This window comes from Myotis lucifugus, unplaced genomic scaffold (genome assembly GCF_000147115.1).
Source record: "Myotis lucifugus unplaced genomic scaffold, Myoluc2.0 scaffold_120, whole genome shotgun sequence".
Lineage (NCBI taxonomy): Eukaryota > Metazoa > Chordata > Mammalia > Chiroptera > Vespertilionidae > Myotis > Myotis lucifugus.
This window is the reverse complement of record NW_005871168.1, coordinates 2146298-2164216: the sequence shown is the minus strand read 5'-3', so window position 1 is coordinate 2164216 and position 17919 is coordinate 2146298. Positions and strand designations below refer to the sequence as shown.

General features: G+C 37.5%; 1 protein-coding gene across 4 annotated transcripts in view; it reads right to left on the bottom strand.

Annotated features, from left to right (window-relative positions):
- ROBO2 (roundabout guidance receptor 2) overlaps nucleotides 1-17919 on the bottom strand; it is a 659470-nt gene that overhangs the window by 14392 nt on the left and 627159 nt on the right. For 3 of the 4 annotated variants that reach the window (XM_006093706.3, XM_006093705.3, XM_023758055.1), the window contains 2 exons: nucleotides 15827-16087; nucleotides 11101-11306 (listed from right to left, as the gene is read on the bottom strand). In XM_006093706.3, coding sequence (XP_006093768.1) covers nucleotides 11101-11306; nucleotides 15827-16087 — 467 coding nt within the window. Of the gene's footprint in view, nucleotides 1-1069; nucleotides 1253-11100; nucleotides 11307-15826; nucleotides 16088-17919 lie in introns of all 4 variants that reach the window. The other variant, XM_023758054.1, reaches the window with a different exon arrangement.

Sequence of the window (17919 nt, the reverse complement as noted above, 5' to 3'; positions counted from 1 at the left end):
TCTTTTTATTTCATTCAAAGATACCTAATGCATACTCAAAGGAAATAGTCTTGATATATTTCAAAGACAATTTCCAAGACTCATTTTTATAACCTGAGAATTTAGTGCAAGGTCAAAATCATTTTTACTTTATTATTTGGGTACTATTAAGATTTGAAAAATGGATTTAGAATTTTATTAGTTTTTTGTAAGGTAGCTAAGTTTAATTTATATATTAGGACCTTATTATATATTCATTTAAGACGTATAGATAGTCATGTAATAACATGCATCATGCCAAAGTTATTTTGTTTCAGTAAAACAAATGACAAATTACTGACCTATTATTAGAGTGAATCCCACAGTTATTTGGGGGGATGATCAGCTATATGAAAGGTTATATAATTGGTCTTTTATATTATTACTTATTATTATCAGAAACCAAAAGTAGATTATATTAAAAACCAACACACATATAGTCATAATTTTTTTCAACTTGCAAATGCAGTGGATGTATCTTTTATTAGCATCCTTAAAAACAACAACAATGCTATTGGATTAACATTTTAACAGCCAAATAAGTAATAATACCACCAGCCCTTTGAATTGTTAGACTGACAGCCTTAGACCAATTCACCCCATGCTGAGAAAGCCTTCCCAGAAAAGGCATTTGCAGAAAGAAATGGGGCAAAGGAAAGTAATGAAGATAAAAGCTGAATAATTTTAATCACTGGGTACATTATTGATTCTGTGAGAATTTTGCAAAGTGTGAGTTATTGAAAATTTAATGGCAATCTTAGTTACAGCTTTGCTGTAATATAAAAAGGAAGCATATCCCAATTAATCAGCAGAACCGTGAAGGGAAAGGGAAATAAAGGTTGGAAAGTGATGAGTAGGAGCCTATTCTTGGCTCTGCAAAACTAGCATCAGAAGAGAGTTCTGGTAATTAAGCATCCAAACTGTGGTCATGCATACTAAAGAAATCCCTTCAATCAGACTCACTGAGGAGAAAGGACAGAAGAAGAGCTCAGTGTCCAAAGGACAAGATTCTGTCATGCAGAGTGTTGACCCAGAGTCTGAGTCTACCAACCTGTTCTTGTAAGGCTGGTTCCATCCAGCCTAAAGCCAGCTTTATCTGCTGCTGCCACCAGAGCTTGTGCAAAACTGCCGCTGGCAAAGATGGAGCCATCTGAGGAGCTACCTACGCTAGATCTATGACTAGAAAAGTTACGATCCTCATCAGATGCAGAGCCCCATCCATTTACCATTGAACCTAAAAACAAATGTTGTCTAGTGAGTTGTAGATACTGGAGAGCTCATCTGCACACACACTACGCGAATGAACAAGCTGGCTTCCTCAACTCCTGTCTTCCTTGACATAAATCTGGTATCATCTGACTTCTTTAGCCACATGCAAGCATCACCCATGTTTTAAGTATTCCCACTGCAGAAGAATGAGGCTCATTTAAAACCTGTATCTGTTTGCAACACATGAAAAAACATGTTCCACATGGTTCCATTCTTACATTGTTAAAATTATTATACATGGTCATTTTCCAGGAAAGAATTGCCATGTATACTTTAAGTCTACAATTCAGAGAAGATCACTTTTGATGAACTAAATTATAGTGTATTTAAAGTAAACATCAAGGACTCAGTTGAAGAAATAGTGTGAATATATTTTTAATTTAATGCAACCTCTAATGATAATTTGCCTGAAATCTACACTTGTACACTATAGAAGGGTTAGAATTATTTCAAGATTTTAAGGTAAAAACTTAATTATGCAGAAAAATTAGTGAACATTCATAAACAAAAACATTTATAAATAATACCAGAGCAAATAGACTTAGAAAATAAGAAATATGTATCTTTGGAAAGTCCTATTAATTTCAAAACTCAGTATACTTTTCTGCTTTTTAATTAAGAACTTTAGTTTTCTCTTTAGTACTAATTTTTATTTTAGAAAGTTAACCATTATGAAGAATATCACTGGAATTCTGTAAAATGCAACATGGCAATAGAGGAAAAAATTCAGCTTTATGTGTAAAGAGCTGCAAAGATATGAAAATACTGAGAAATAACCTTTATTCTTAGTTTTTATCAAGTCATTTACAATTTTATGTATTTTTCTTAGACTAAACACATCAAAACATGAATCTATTACATAATACAATTAATATTATCATTTTTATTTCAGTTGGTATACCATTAATTTATAACACAATAAAGTACCAAATGTTGCTTATTCAAAATTTTTTAAAAAGGAAGAACTAAATATTTACGGAACACTAACTTAAGGTTTCTAAATAAACCAAACACATATTTATATACAAGACATTAAAGTCAAGTGCCATATATTTTTCTGCTTTTCTCCAATATTTAAGAGACAAAAGTATAGTTAGGAGTGTTGCCATGATGAAGCATTTGTACTTTTTTTAGTAAAGGTGCCAGGATACAATCACACGGGTTCATGCACTTTCGAGACAGAGAAAACAGAAACCGAAGAGGTTAGACGGATTTGAGAAGTTAAAAGGGTGTTAAGTGTAGCAGAAAAAGATAGAGTTTTGATTCTATTTGCCAAAAGCACAGAGATACACTTTTTACTTTCAAAACAAATTCCCTTGACACAGGCCACTGAAAGGAAGCCGAGATAACACCAGCAACTGAGCCTTCTCCAAGAGAACCATTTCTGAGTTAATAATCACAAGTCAAGGACCAACAGTCCAAAATGAAAGGAGAAATGATGCAATAGGCTTTGCAATATAATGTTACAGTAGATAAGAAACATATCAAAGCGATTCAGTCAGTGATCACAAAAGAATTTGAAACCCTAGAACCGAGGATAGTTTTGAAACCCATGAAAGCTCAGGCCAGTCCCTTCTATGTTCTGTTTTCCATGTTTCTAAATGTCTACGCCACATCTGTGAACACATCTGTGTCAGCTATCTGAAACTCACTCTCCAAACAAGCATCTCCTTTTGTACATCTTCAATTTCATTCCCAACTGATTTTCTTCTAGTCCCTCTATTTTCCTCATTGTCCCTGAATTAATTTTCTGAAACATTTATCACACTCAAAGGCTCACCTAGTTTGCCAATGCCACATCCAAACACCAAACTAGGTATTTGAGATTCTTCAGTATTGAGCCCAGCCTACCTCTCCAGCCCCATTTCCTCTTACAGCCTGTGTAGTCCTATTGCCTCACCCATATAACATTACTCACACACCTCTGGATTGTAACTGACTCTATTAACCACTGTGAAACTTTAAAGTCCAAATCAATATCATCTCTTTTCTCACCCTGATTCCACCTCTCCTTCAACCCTGTATAAAGGAGAATCAATCTCTCTGCCTCCTGTGTTTTTCAAACAGTATTCACACAGTAGCACAACAGTCTCTACAAACTACAGTTTGCTGCATATATGTTTCCTCTTCTAGAAAATGTCTCATTCATTTTTATATCTCTTATACAGGAACATTGCACAGTAGACATTTCAATAAACATCAAGAATATTAAATAAATATCTTCAACATTTTCATTATTCACTATAAATTCTATTTCTGATTCTATTCCATGTGTAATTTCCTAGCAATTACCTTATTTTAGTTACAGAAAGAATGTGCTTATAGGAACTCCTAGAAAACATTAAATAAGAAATACAATGTAGTCAACTCTTGTCAATTACTTGGACAATGGAAAAAGCAGTGTTGTAATTACCTAAAAGATGAAAAAACATCCTATATCAGTGATGGCGAAGCTATGACAAGTGTGTCAGAGGTGACACGCGAACTCATTTTTTTGGTTGATTTTTCTTTGTTAAATGGCATTTAAATATATAAAATAAATATCAAAAATATAAGTCTTTGTTTTACTATGGTTGCAAATATCAAAAAATTTCTATATGTGACACAGCACCAGAGTTAAGTTAGGGTTTTTCAAAATGCTGACACGCCAAGCTCAAAAGGTTTGCCATCACTGTCCTATATAATAATAGGCTAATATGCAAATAGATCAAACTGTAGAACAACCAGTTATCATGATGTGCACTGACCACCAGGGGGCACATGCGGAACATGGCAGGTGTCGGCAGCAGGCGGCAGAGAACGGAACATGGCAGGCGTCAGCTGAGGCAAGATGGTGGAGCAGGTGAGCAGGGACGGCAGACCAAGGTGGGGCACTGTTGCTGTCATTGGGGCAAGCCTCTGGTGGTTACTGAAAATTCTTTGCTCTCGTGCACTGTGGTCCTGCCCAGCGCTCACACCTGCTGTCAGTGCCAGCCCCACTTGCACCCGCTGCCGGCACCCAGCATTGGCCCCAATCACTTGGTGCCATCAGTGGGTGCATGTGGTGGCTGCCAGCCCTCCCTCAGGGCTTCTCCACCTCCCCCTGCTCCTGAGGGGTGATGGGGGCAGCAGCCACCGCTCACACTTGCTGACGGTGCCAGCCCCACTGGACCCGCTGCTGGACTCAATCGCTCCGCGCCGTCAGTGGGTGCAAACGGGGCTGGTGCCCGGCAGCATGTGGGAGCGGCGGCAGTGGAATTGGGGCTGCTGGCAGACAGAGGACCAGGGGCTGTAGTGGTAGGGGCCAGGCGGGGGTACAGAGGGTGGTCTGAGACCTGCCCCTATGCCCTCTGCAGCTCACGGTCCACAGTTCCTTTTAAGGTGAACGAATTTGTGCATTGGACCCCTAATATATATATATATCTTGACTATGATTTGATAACTTGAATATTGATATTTACTAGTATCTTATTCAAATTAAGACAACAATGTTACATTAAGTAGCAATTTACATTTTCTTCTGACTTTTCTATCCATACTCACTCATCTTAATGTACAAAGCCCTCTCCCCTCTTTTTAAAAATTTTTCTTTCTCCACTATAGTTGGGTCTGTTTTTGTTTGGTGGTTGGTTGGTGTTTTTTGTTGTTCAAGTTGGCTTGCTGTGTGGTTCTACTCCAAAGATTTAGCATTTTGACAAATTTAGTCTCTGAACATGTAAAACTTAGGAAAAATCCTTCACCACAGCAGTGTCACTAAAAAATGCCACCTTCTGAGATCTCTTAACATAAATTTTAGTTTGTCTTTTTCAATAAACCCCTGTTTATCTCCCCACGACAGTGAGTCTCTCTATATGAGGATTTCCATGTACAAATTTGCCAAACCCTAAACAAAGCAACTACTTTCCTGTCTCTGTGTTCTTGCTCTGAATTTATCTCAGTGTTAATACTCCTTGCCATGTGCTCAGAAATTCCAGTTACTCATGAAGTTTTCCCTGATTTTGTTCCCTTTCTTGGGAAGAGAGAGTAGCATGGAAGACATGGGTTTGAGTGTTTGTGAAAATAGAAAGAACACCAGCTATTCTTTCCTTCTTATTCTCTGTAAGAGTGAGGAAATGAAGTAGTTCTTATTCTCTGTAAGAGCAAAGAAATGAAGTAGATAATTTCAGAATTGAAGAGATGTGAGCCACGGGGATTTCACCTCCCTGTGGTTGCCATTCTTTCCCATTCTTTAGATTTAAACATCAAAAATGGCCTGAAGATTTATATGAACTAGCAAAAAGAAAAAAAAAGAGACAACTATTGGAAGAAAATAAAAACATTGATTCATGAATTAGAAAGCAAGCATAATTGGTTTTCTTTATAAATGTTAATGTAAATATAAAAATTAAAATGATTCTAAGTGAAACAACTCAGGTGGAGAATGTTTACAAATTACAACCAATCCATAGCAACTTGACATGTTATAGCCCCAAACATAATACATATTTAAACTTTAATGAAAAATTAATTTATGCCACATAGCCAAATTTATCTGTGTTTACATTGTCAATCTTTCCAAATACCTCAGGTTCAAAATTGCTGAAAGGCAAAAAAGAAACAAAAAACAGAAAATAACCCCTCATATTTATTCCAGCTGTTAAAGAACTGCATACAGGACATTAAGTTGTTGCTCAAATGTCACTGAGCAGTAAAATACCATGATAAAGTGGTATCTTGCTGTGTCTCTATTACAGCTCAGCACTAAAATTAATTTATGATCAGTCATCAATTCATTTACATGTCGTTTTATGCTAAATCCTTGCTTGCTGATAAATGCTTATCCTTAGATCCAATATGCTAGAGTAGTCTGTGCTTTATAATATCACCCTGCTAATTGTTGCATTACCATTTTTATGAGATACAAAAACTGGCTATCCCCCATTTTTTTCAGTCAATATTTAATCCAGAAAATCTTCCTATTAAGTACAATCTGTCTAACTATCTCTATATATAAAAGCCCAGTGCCCGGAATGGCAGAACCAGAATAACCAGAACAAACAATGGCTATGACGCGAACTGCGGCAGCCAACCAGCCTGATCTGGAGCCTGATCAGCCCCCTTGCCCCGGCCTGGCCACCAATTGGCCCCCAACACCCCGATTGGGGGCGGGGCCAGCTGGCCAACTGCCTGTGGCCCCTCCCCCCCACTGGCACAGCCCAATGTGGGATCGGGCCGGCCAGATCCCACTCGTGCACAAATTTGTGCACCAGGCCTCTAGTCTATTAAATAAAATCTTCAGTTATAATTGTCTTTGGACAAATGAATCCAAATATTGATCTCTACCTAGATGTAGGAAAACATGTCTAATCTTTAGAGGTTCCTCTTTCACTCAAAGAAAAGTAAACATGCAACAATTCCACCTACATTTCTCAGAGAGAAAAATATCTGTAATACATACAGAAAGTAAAATAAGTAATTATAAAATATCTTCCTTTGGACATTTCACACCTGCTAACTTGTTCCATTCAGATAAAAACTGAATAGATGATGTTCCCCTTTTATCTGTTACGTTTTGAAGTTTATATTTAATTTCTTTTATAATACAGCAAAGCTGTGGAAGTAGTCTAAGAAAACAACAATTACTTTTAGCAATATTTCTGAAATGTCCCTAATATTGAAATATTTTTCTTACATTTTTTGCAACAAAAGCAAGGAGTCAGGTCACACATTTAAGTGGCCAATTTTCTAAAAGCTGTGTGGTCCAATAAGATGTTGAGGCTGCCAGGTTTTATTGATTTCAAAATGATCTGGTTTGGGAGTTCAAGTAAAACCTCAAAAGACATAAAATACAGAAAATATAGAGTCACAATTTCCTTTCAGCTGCGGTATTTCTGTGGGGTCCAGCAGAGAAGGAAACTTTTTTTTCCCATTTCCCTTCCCAGCACTCGTTGCTCTCAGTGTTACTTTCTGTGATCAACGTGGCAGTTCCGATCTTGGCTCCGAGTTTAGGACATTTTCCTCCTGCCTCCTCTCCCATTGCCTTCTGTTTCTTTTTGCCTGTGGTGGAGCCATTAAATTCAGGAAACACTTACACTGGACTCCCACCATAAACGTTACAGAAAGAGGTATCGAAGGCTTCCCATCCTGTTACCCAAATGTGGGTTTGGCGTTTACGAAGAAATATTTCAAGCATATTCCTGAAGACTAACACAGTCCTGCATGTTCACTTTCCAGCCCCAGAGTGCGCTGTGCTGTGATCAACACATCTTTATACTTTCTACAACCAAACAGGTTTAAACTCTAAGTATAAATTAAAATTATAAAAATGTGATTTCTTTAAAAGAGTGCTCATAGAGTTTAATTTTGTTAGAATGAGTAACTATTCTTGAATATAGAAATAAATATGAGAAAAATAAGTTTTTTTCTAAAAATTACTATTTTTTATCTTGATTTAGTGTATAAAGGTAAGAACTAATGTTTTTCAGAGAGAGAGAGAAAGAGAGAGAGAGAAAGAGAGAGAGAGAGAGAGAGAGAGAGAGAGAGAGAGATGTTAAGTAATAGACTGGAAAATAATTTTCCTCTTAAATATGCTACAGCCAGACATTAGAAAAAGTTGGGCATTTCCAGAGCAGGGATTATGATAACTTATCTTTAGCATAAGACTGACTGATTTTGAATCTTCTTCTACAGCTTATCAAGTGTGTGACATTGAAAAGGACTTTAAACCCATCTGTGACTCAATTCCTTTTCTATAAAAAGAGAATAAACAGGGAAGGGAGGTTGAGGACAAGTCAAAGAGGGTAAAAGGAGGATAAATGGTGATGGAAGGAGACTAGACTTCGGTAGTGAACTCACAATACAATATACAGATGATGTATTATAGAATTGTACACCTGAAACCTATATTATTAACTGTTGTAGCCTCAATAAATTCAATAAATATAGGTATGTAGTTTATCAATTCTGAAAATAAAAAATAAAATGATGATTAAATGAGTTAATATATATTAAAAGTTTAGAGCAAGGGTCAGCAAACTTTTTATATAAAGTAACAGGCACTAAATATTTTAGGCTTTGCCTTCTCTGCCATATAGTCTTTGTTGTTGATTGTTTCTTATTTTCTTTTTTTTTAAATATATTTTATTGATTTTTTTACAGAGAGGAAGGGAGAGGGATAGAGAGTTAGAAACATCGATGAGAGAGAAACATCGATCGGCTGCCTCCTGCACACCCCCCACTGGGGATGTGCCTGCAGCCAAGGTACATGCCCTTGACTGGAATCGAACCTGGGACCCTTCAGTCCGCAGGCCGACACTCTATCCACTGAGCCAAACCGGTTAGGGCTCTTATTTTCTTATAACCATTTAAAAATGTAAGACATATTGTTAGCTCACTAAGGCCCACACAAAAACACAGGCCACTGCTTAGAAAAGTGCCTTTCACTTACTAAGGGTTATATACGTGCAAATTGTTGTTATTATTATTATATCATTATTAAATCTCAATTCTTAGCTGAGTGGTTGGAAGAATTAGGCATTTAATAAGTGTTTGCTGTGAGAATTTCTAAATGACATAACAATTTGGCAAATACATTTTCCATTACTGAATTTTACAGACTGAATGCTGGTATCCCCCTAAAATGTGTATGTTCAGGCCCTAACCCTTAATGTGATGGCACTTGGAGGAGAGGCCTTTGGAGGTAATTAGGTTTAGAGGAAGTCACGAGTGTGAGGTCCTCCTGATGGGATTAGTGACCTTACAAAAGACCAGAGAGAGTGCTCTCTAACTGCCATGTGAGGGTACAGAAAGAAGAGAGCGTCTGCGAATCATGAAGAGAGTTCTCACTAGGAGCTAAATCTGCTGTCACTTTGATCTTGGACTTTCCAGCCTCCAGAATGGTGAGAAATTAATGTTTGCTCTTTAAGCCAATCAGTCTATGGTATTTTGTTATAGCAGCCTGACCAGACTAAGACACCGAGTTCATGAAATATGGAAATACTGATATTTTCCATTTTTCTTTGCTTTTTCCATTTATGAAACTTTATGTCAAAATTTAAGAAATTCCTCAGAAATGTCTTAGTTGCTATGAAAATATTTGAAATTAATATACTTATTTATTTATAAATATGGGCTCTATATCTTGTTAACTGCTGGTATTCTTTAGCATAGCAGATGTTGGAATATAATATATCCACAATTCTGAATAATTTTAAATATATATTTTTATTGATTTTTTTACAGAGAGGAAGGGAGAGGTATAGAGAGTTAGAAACATCGATGAGAGAGAAACATCGATCAGCTGCCTCCTGCACACCCCCTACTGGGGATGTGCCCGCAACCAAGGTACATGCCCTTGACCGGAATCGAACCTGGGACCCTTCAGTCCTCAGGCCGACGCTCTATCCACTGAGCCAAACCGGTTAGGGCTGAATAATTTTATGTACAGGCTTAGAAGCCCACCTCTATGGTATAATTGGAATATCATTTTGGTTGACTTTAAAATTTCAGGGAAGGGAATATCACTGTTATTTCATTAATTTCATGAAAATGAAAATCTCTAACAGAGAATTCAGGTGAAAGTAATGACTAATTTGCTCACACCACACACAAATTTAGAACTCACAGTAATTTTTGGTAAGATCAGTATCCTCTACTAAAAACATATTGCCCACATAACTTAGCACCCTTAAACTAGCCATGTGTTTGAAGGAAACATAAACATGTTAGAATAATATTCATTAGCATGCTGATTTCTATAATTTTTGGTTCTTACATACATTTACCTGAGGGTCATTACCATGTGCATGTACAGTGGGGCCTTGACTTACGAGTTTAATTCGTTCCGAGACCCAGCTCGTTAAGGAGCTCATTAAGGAGCTCGTTAACTCAAATTACTCTGTCAACTCAATGCAAAAACTCGGCTGAGAGACAGCTGGTATCTCAACAAACTCCTTAGTTAGGATACTCGTAAGTTAAGGCCCCACTGTACATGCCTGTGTGATTGCTTGAGAAGACCCAATGACAAGCAAAGACAAACTTACATATTTAGCAGTTACATCTTTATGTTCATGCAAGAGACGTGTGTGAGTAAGTGTGTAAAAAATGGTACCTACTTGAATAGAAAGACGTTTTTACTTTTCTCCATATTCATTGTGCATATATTAGAATTTAAATTTTTCTGACAAAATTTGATAAATTTTAATCCTTGGAAATAGGCTTCAGTACTGAGAGCGTCCTACTAGAGTACCACCTGCAACCTTCCCCTCGGTGAACAAGGCAAGAGGAAGCCAGAGGAGTAAACAGCAATACATTTCTTAAGAGAAGCAGTTATTGGATCCAACAATATGAAATGCATAAATGTGTGGTTTATCTCTCTATACAGTTTCTTCACTCTAAAAATAATACCCCTGCAACCTTAGAAATACTTATTCTGAACACTTGCTTTTTTTCATCAATGAATGATTTTACAGAGTAAAATATCAAAAATCATATTAAGATTGCATTCACTTTGTATGTCGTTCCTGTTACATAAAATATATCATTTCCAAAAGTCAAGGTTTTTATATAAAAGACTTGGTTCTCCAGTAGAGTGAACTTTTCATGAAAACCCTGGGTATAATTGAGTTTTCTTTCATGTATTTAAAGCTTTTTAAAATTCATGAAATTTTCTTATCATTTTTGCAGCAAAGCAAAAATACTTTCAAATCCTTTTTGAGTTCTGTGTTTAATATTGGCCTATTTAAAATGTTACTGAGATAAATGGAGTGGAATAAATCTTACATAAAAAGAATTTGATTTTTGATGCATTTAATGTTACAAATAGATCAGTTATTCCTAATAAATTCGTTCTGTTACCTGTCACAGAGCTATCCAGATTGTCCACACTGGATCCGGGCGTCTGCTCTAGCACTCTCAAGGGCCTGGGGATTTCTAAAGCCTCCTCCTCATCATCAGCATCATCATCTGGAACATCTGTTTCCAAATCAGAAATCAAGGCTCCGGACATGTAACCTAATGGTGGAACCGGGGGCTGTGGAGGTTGATTATTGCTTTGAATGTGCCTAGAATTTAAATAGGATGAAATATATTTGTTAGCATTCCACAAAATTGTAATTAGAATTAAACAGCATGCTATGGTAACTAATTTTCTCTTCTTGTTTTCCTTTGACTAATTTTGAAGCTCACACTCCTTTCTTACATTTCAGCGGAGGCAATGGGCTACATATACGTAACTTGCCAACACAACAACAATTTAGATTATAATACCCTTCAATTGGTATTTATAGGATGATCCACAGAGAAAAAGAATACAGATTCAGCACTATTTAGTATAAAAAATCTTCCAAAGGAGAATAGGCATATTTGTCACAAATAACTATTTAAAGATGACTGTAGCTCTAGCCGGTTCGGCTCAGTGGATAGAGCATCAGCCTGCAGACTCAAGGGTCCCAGGTTCGATTCCGGTCAAGGGCACATGCCCAGGTTGCGGGCTCGGTCCCCAGTAGGGGGTGTGCAGGAGGCAGCCAATCAATGATTCCCTCTCATCATTGATGTTTCTATCTCTCTCTTCCTCTCTAAAATCAATAAAAATATATCTTAAAAAATAAAGTTGACTGTACAATGGGGCCTTGACTTAGGAGTTTAATTCGTTCCGAGACCGAGCTCGTTAAGGAGCTCGTTAACTCAAATTACTCTATCAACTCAATGCAAAAAATCGGCGAAGAGACAGCTGGTATCTCAAAAAACTCGTTAGTCGGGACACTCATAAGTCAAGGCCCCACTGTATTTTGGTCCAAAAAGAATATGATAATTTTGTTCCCAACTTAGTGTCAGAGTTCTACTCAACCTGTGTAACCTATGTGACCTGCTGGCCCTTAGGAAGAAGAGATGTCACATAGAGGCCTAATACCAACGCCCCTGTCCCCAACCCTGAGCACAGTCCCTGCCCTACAGGCTTTCATCCTGCACCAGCCCCGATGCAGGCTGACAGGTGTTTTCACTTTAAACCAGTTTAGAGGAGGAATGACCACCTTGTGTTCTAGCTACTTATTGGTGCATCGGCCCCACCCACCGAAGTCTAAGCACCTGAAAGCAGAAGAGACTCCTCTCAGCACTGAGTTTAGGCCCTCAGGTGTGCTCAATAAGTAAACCCTTTGAATGAATGAATACCTTTCATCTCAACCTTGTGAAGCAGATAGAACTCTCTTTTCAACATTATTAAAGTGAAGTCCAATTAAATGATTTTTTCAAATCACATGGTTGGTAAAATGTAGAACTGGATGCTGGGGTCCAATTGGTTTACTTTTTGAGTATTTAAGAGTTTCTTCTAAATCAGGGGTGGGGAATGTCCAGCCCATTGGGTTGTACAAGGCCCTTGAAATCATCTGGCCCTGCCAAAGCATTAGGGGTGAGTTAATTAAATGATTGACCAAATATAGTAGGCTAATTTTTAAGTTGATAATTTTGTATGGCCCGCTAATGCCATTATAAAATTCCAAATGGCTCTTGTCAGGAAAAGGGTTCCCTACCCCTGTAAACCATGAAATGCTAAATGAAATCACACTGCATTTGTTATTGTCATTAAAGAGTGAATATACTGCATGCTTGGACACACTGTCTTTTTTTATACAAAGTATTTAAAAGACATCTGCTATATAAGGAGATATAAAACAAATGCTATGCATTTTTACTGTTAGTTTTTTTATTTAAAGATGTAAGATCATTTTAATATTTGCATTTTGAGGGAAATATTTCATTGCTTACTATTCCTTTTGAAACTGCATTCTTAAATTTGTAGCCAACTCCAATGTTAACAAGATTCTAGAATCTAGATCTTTCAGTTTAAAAATCAAACCTAATATGTTAGCTCCAGTAGCCACCTGTATATCATGAGGCCCACATCTTTAATTTAACAGACCAGGACTGTGAGGTCCCACATGATTGTTTGAAATTCATAACAAAGCCTTCTTTGAAAAGTCAGCTGGTTCCCTAACTATTTCTACAATAAGTCTTGAGTGTGGACGATTACACCTTCCTGGAAGTGTGGCCTCGAATCCTGTTTGTGAATCAAGGAAGAAGTGAGCCCAGTCAGGAGCCAGTGAATATAAGATGCCATTTATATACACAATTCATTCTCCTTAAGGGTGGACACTTGGCTCCTGGGGAGGACCAGACAGTCTAACACACTCGTCCTACATCACTGCTTACACCTCTTGATGGGCCAGAGCTACATTAAGGGGTGAAATTGTACTCTGAGTTTGGCAGCATTAGGAGATATACTGAAATGCAGAAAGAGGGTACACACATTATAAATATCTCCTCGTGGCAGGCACTATGCTGAGCAGGTCAGGGGTCAATGTGAACAGAATCCCTGGAGTTTAAGCCTGGGAGTGACTATTTTGTAAATGTTTTTCCTGTGATGTTGATGTGCAGCCCAGGCGAGAGGCATTTCCATTCCAGAAGGGCAAGGTCTTATGTCCTTGTGTCTCATATCCCTGCATGGGAGTCAGCGAGGGCATTCTGGGATTGCTGGACAGAAGAGAAACATACTGGGAAAGCAGGGTCTGCTCTATGGGCACTTGGAGCAGGTGGAGGTGAACTCAGTTAGGAAATGTCTGTGGAGCATGCACGAAGTGGGCCCTCCTCTAAGCGTAGAAGACAGCAGTGAACCATTCAGGTGGAAACCCAAGCCCATTTGAATAATATCAGCGGTCATATAGCTAGTTTCTTTACCAGAGCCACACAAGTGCAAACTCATTTAATTCCTACAAAACTATGATGCATAGTAATAAGCTTTTCCTTGCCTAAAGAGACGTCAGGCCTTTGCCCTGTGCTCCAGGAAGGTAATCTCTAAGCTCTAGAATGTTCTGGCTGATAAAAATGTCTTTGGTTGTTGTTGTGTGTTTTTTCGGAGGCCTTCAGCTCCTCCAGAAAGTCTAGCATTGAGACTTACGGTGGGACCCTTGAGTCACAAGGTATCAGCTTGCCTTCTGGAAGGGCTGGAGATCGAGGTCAGCCATGCAGGAAGTCCACCATGTCTGTGTGGCAGCCCCGATAAAGACTCTGAACCTCAGGGCTCAAGTGAGGTTCCCTGGTGGGCAACGCTCCTTGCACACTGCCGCTGGGAGAAGACAACTGGAAGTGTGTCTTTGGAGCTGTCTGGATTCTGCCCCAGGCATCTCTTTTCTTGGCTGACTTTAATCTGTATCTTTTCACAATAATACACTGAACTGAGTGTAACAGCTTCCTGTGAGTTTGTGGGGTTTCTAGTGAACTGAAGCACAGAACCGTTAAATAAGTTGCCCAGTGTCATACAACTCCTAAGTGGTGGTGGCCCCAACCTGGCTCCCCTCAGTCAAATACCACAGCAAGCCATTAGACTCTCCAGACCAGGGCCTGGGTATCAACATAGTTTAAGGCTGTCCAGGTGATTTTCAAATTTAGTCATATTTGAGAACCCAGAGCTGGAATCTGTGCTAAGTAACTAAACTGCACAGCTTCATAAGTCCACTTGAAGGAAATTTTCCAGCTTCACCTGAAAAAGTGTTATTTTATAAAGCAGTCTGATGTAATATAACACTGTTTAAAAGTAGATTGTTAAAAAATCTGATAATTGTGAAAGTTCAAGAACCTCTATTTCTAAGAAAAGACCTTATGTTTGTAATAAGCTTTAAGTGATATTCCTGGTTTTAGTGTATCTTTGTGTATTTAGTTGTATTTAAAAAATTCATTAACACTGTGAATAAGATTTATCTTATTATCAACTTATTTCAGTAGCCAGAACTAGGAAAAAGAAGCAAATAATCTGTCATAAAAATTTACTCTAATTTCAAGCACATGGTATAAATTAACAGAAGATAATCAAAGGTATATTATTAAGATATCATTTTAAAAGCCGAGAAGAGAGGGCAAATGACAAAATAACTACACAAAATAATGAGGATTGGTCCACTTGTATTCCTGTCGTATTTTCACAGGGCATCTAAGTAGATTTCCATTTATACCTTATGCAAGTTTTTAGATTGAATAGAAAGAAAACAATTTTGGAGTTGTAATTATTCTGTTTTTTTTAATTCACTTACTGTTACTAATATTGTAATTTTTCCTGTCTCATTTAATTCACCCCAAAGAAGGTCTTAAATAACTGACACTGACCATATGTGATTTGCAGAAGCTTACATTTATATATTCACAACCACATACAGAATTAATTATAGGCACCTTAAATAATCTAGAAAGGAGTCTTTTATTATAGTATTGGAAGTGAGTTTAAGGATAAGCTAATTAAATTTAAACTATAAATTAGAAAAGACTCTGGTGTAGCCAAAAGCACCTTCACCTGAAATTCAACAGATCTAACTTCTTGCTCCGATTCACTCTAACTAGTTATGAAACTTTGGTCAAATTATGTAATGTTTCCTCAGTCAATTTCCTTATCTAGATGACTGAAAAGTTGTACAAAAGCATTTCTAGCCTCAGCAGTATAGTTCCATGAAAACCTCTTGTGAATTTAATAGGAAATCACATTTCCTCTCTCCATGTTTTGAAAGCCAGGCCCCCCTGACCGGCTGATGATATTTACCACGCTTGCTTTGCTATGTCAAACTGATAGGCCCTTGTCAGCTCGTCCAGGTGAGCTTGCAGCATGGGTTGCATCTCTTCCCGTGGGGATGGAGTGAGCGTTGCGGTGGATTGCTGCCCAAAGGAAATAGCAGGAGACGAAGCCACGCCTCGGACAGGAGGTGTCGGGACACGGTCATCGTCTTCTTCCAGTTCATCTTCCATGCCTTGATGCAAGTATGTTTGTACTGGTAATGGTGGGCACCAGCTATCACTGTCATAGCTGAAATGAAAAGAGAAAAAGAGCACATTTGCATATACACGCACGCGCGGGCGCACACACACAATGATTCTGGCAATAAGCAACAACCACAATGGCAACAATAGTATCTGAACTGTTCTCTCAGTTTATTTCCGCCTGCTTTCAGGTTATCAATGCTACCATAGTAAATCACCTGGCTGTTGTCTTAATTTCTAATCATAATTACACCTATTACCTCCATATCTCAATTTATTCTTAAAGCATCTTATTACCAAATTGTTACCCTGCAGTTACAAAAGGCAATAACTTTCCAACAAAGTTACTCATGTGGAAAAACCAAATTGCTAATTAAAGACAATTAATTAGTTAATGCTTGTAGATTTAACCTCTTCTGTTCATCCTCGTGTACCAAGAGAATACGCCAATATTGATTATCTGAGAAGTGCTTGAGAAATTTATTTACTTTTATTCTAGATCTATCCCAACCTTTGATTACATGTCACATGTTAATCATTAGGACACTGTGCTACAAAACAATAGCCCTTTGATTCTTTTAAGTCTCATTTATTTTTTTTTGCAGAAACACATGCCTCCTTATATTTGACATCTGAAAACTATAAAACAGAAACCTAGTCCTATCAAATGTACATTAAAAAAGAAAAATAACATTTTTTTGAAACAGCATTTTTTGAGGACTCTGGTTAGGGAATATAGAAAAATAATTCTAAAAGTTTTCCTTGTGACACAAAATCAGTAGTATATCTATTTATACTTCCTTTGTAGTACCATTATTTTCATAAATCAAATAGATCTTAATGAACTTTTAAAAAGAGGTATAAGCATAAGATAAGCAATACTAGATGTAATTTTCCTATGAATTCAACTTTTTAAATACTTTCCAAATCTTTCTCTCACACTTGACTACTACTGCCACATCTCAGATCAGTCTCCTTTATATGTGAATTGTCCCATTGGCTTTCCTAGTCTCTTGTTGTGTCATATTTATGTGTTCTGTACTGTCCTCCATACAGACAAACAGATTATATTTCTAAAATCTTCATTCACGTCACACCTATGCTTCAATCACTCAGTGATTATGGCTAATATGCAAAAAAGTTCAAGCTCATTAGCAGGACATAAAAACAATTCTCCAGCTGATCAACCTATCTTTATAGTTTATTTCCACAACACCAGCCTATGCTTCACCTTTTTGAAGTATAAATTTGTATATGACTATGCTCAAATCATCTGCCTGTAACCTCCAGGTGGTTCTTCAAGGTTCAATTCAAGTGCTGTTAGTTTTGTGAAGCTTTCTCTGCTCCATCAATGGAGTGGATCGTAACTCCCTAATACTTATTTTGTATCATGTCTCTTTTTCCCCCCAAGATTCTGTGAGATCCTTAAACTAAAGTACTCTGTAATTCTGAACTCTGCATTTCCAGCACTAAGTACAATAAATGGGATATGGGCAGGTTTCATTAAAGAACTTGGAAAAAGGGTGAATACTACAAATGTATATATCTAGGTTTTATCTCTCTTACAAATGCTAACTTGAAAATGTCCAGAAGATTTTTGAATATTTTTACTTGTGTGTCTTTTCATTTATCCTGGTTAAAAACTGAATTCATGGAAAACACACACACACGCGCACACACGCGCACACACACACCTGCATATAGGGTTTTATAGGCAGCCCTTATTCATCAAGGCATGGATATTACTAAAGGGAAAAGAAGCGAATTCTGAACAGGCTACATACTATGATTCCCAACTATAGCGAACATTTCGGGAAAAAAAAAGAACTTTGGAAACCGCCAAGAAGGTTCAGTGGCAGCCAGGAAGTTAAGGGGGAA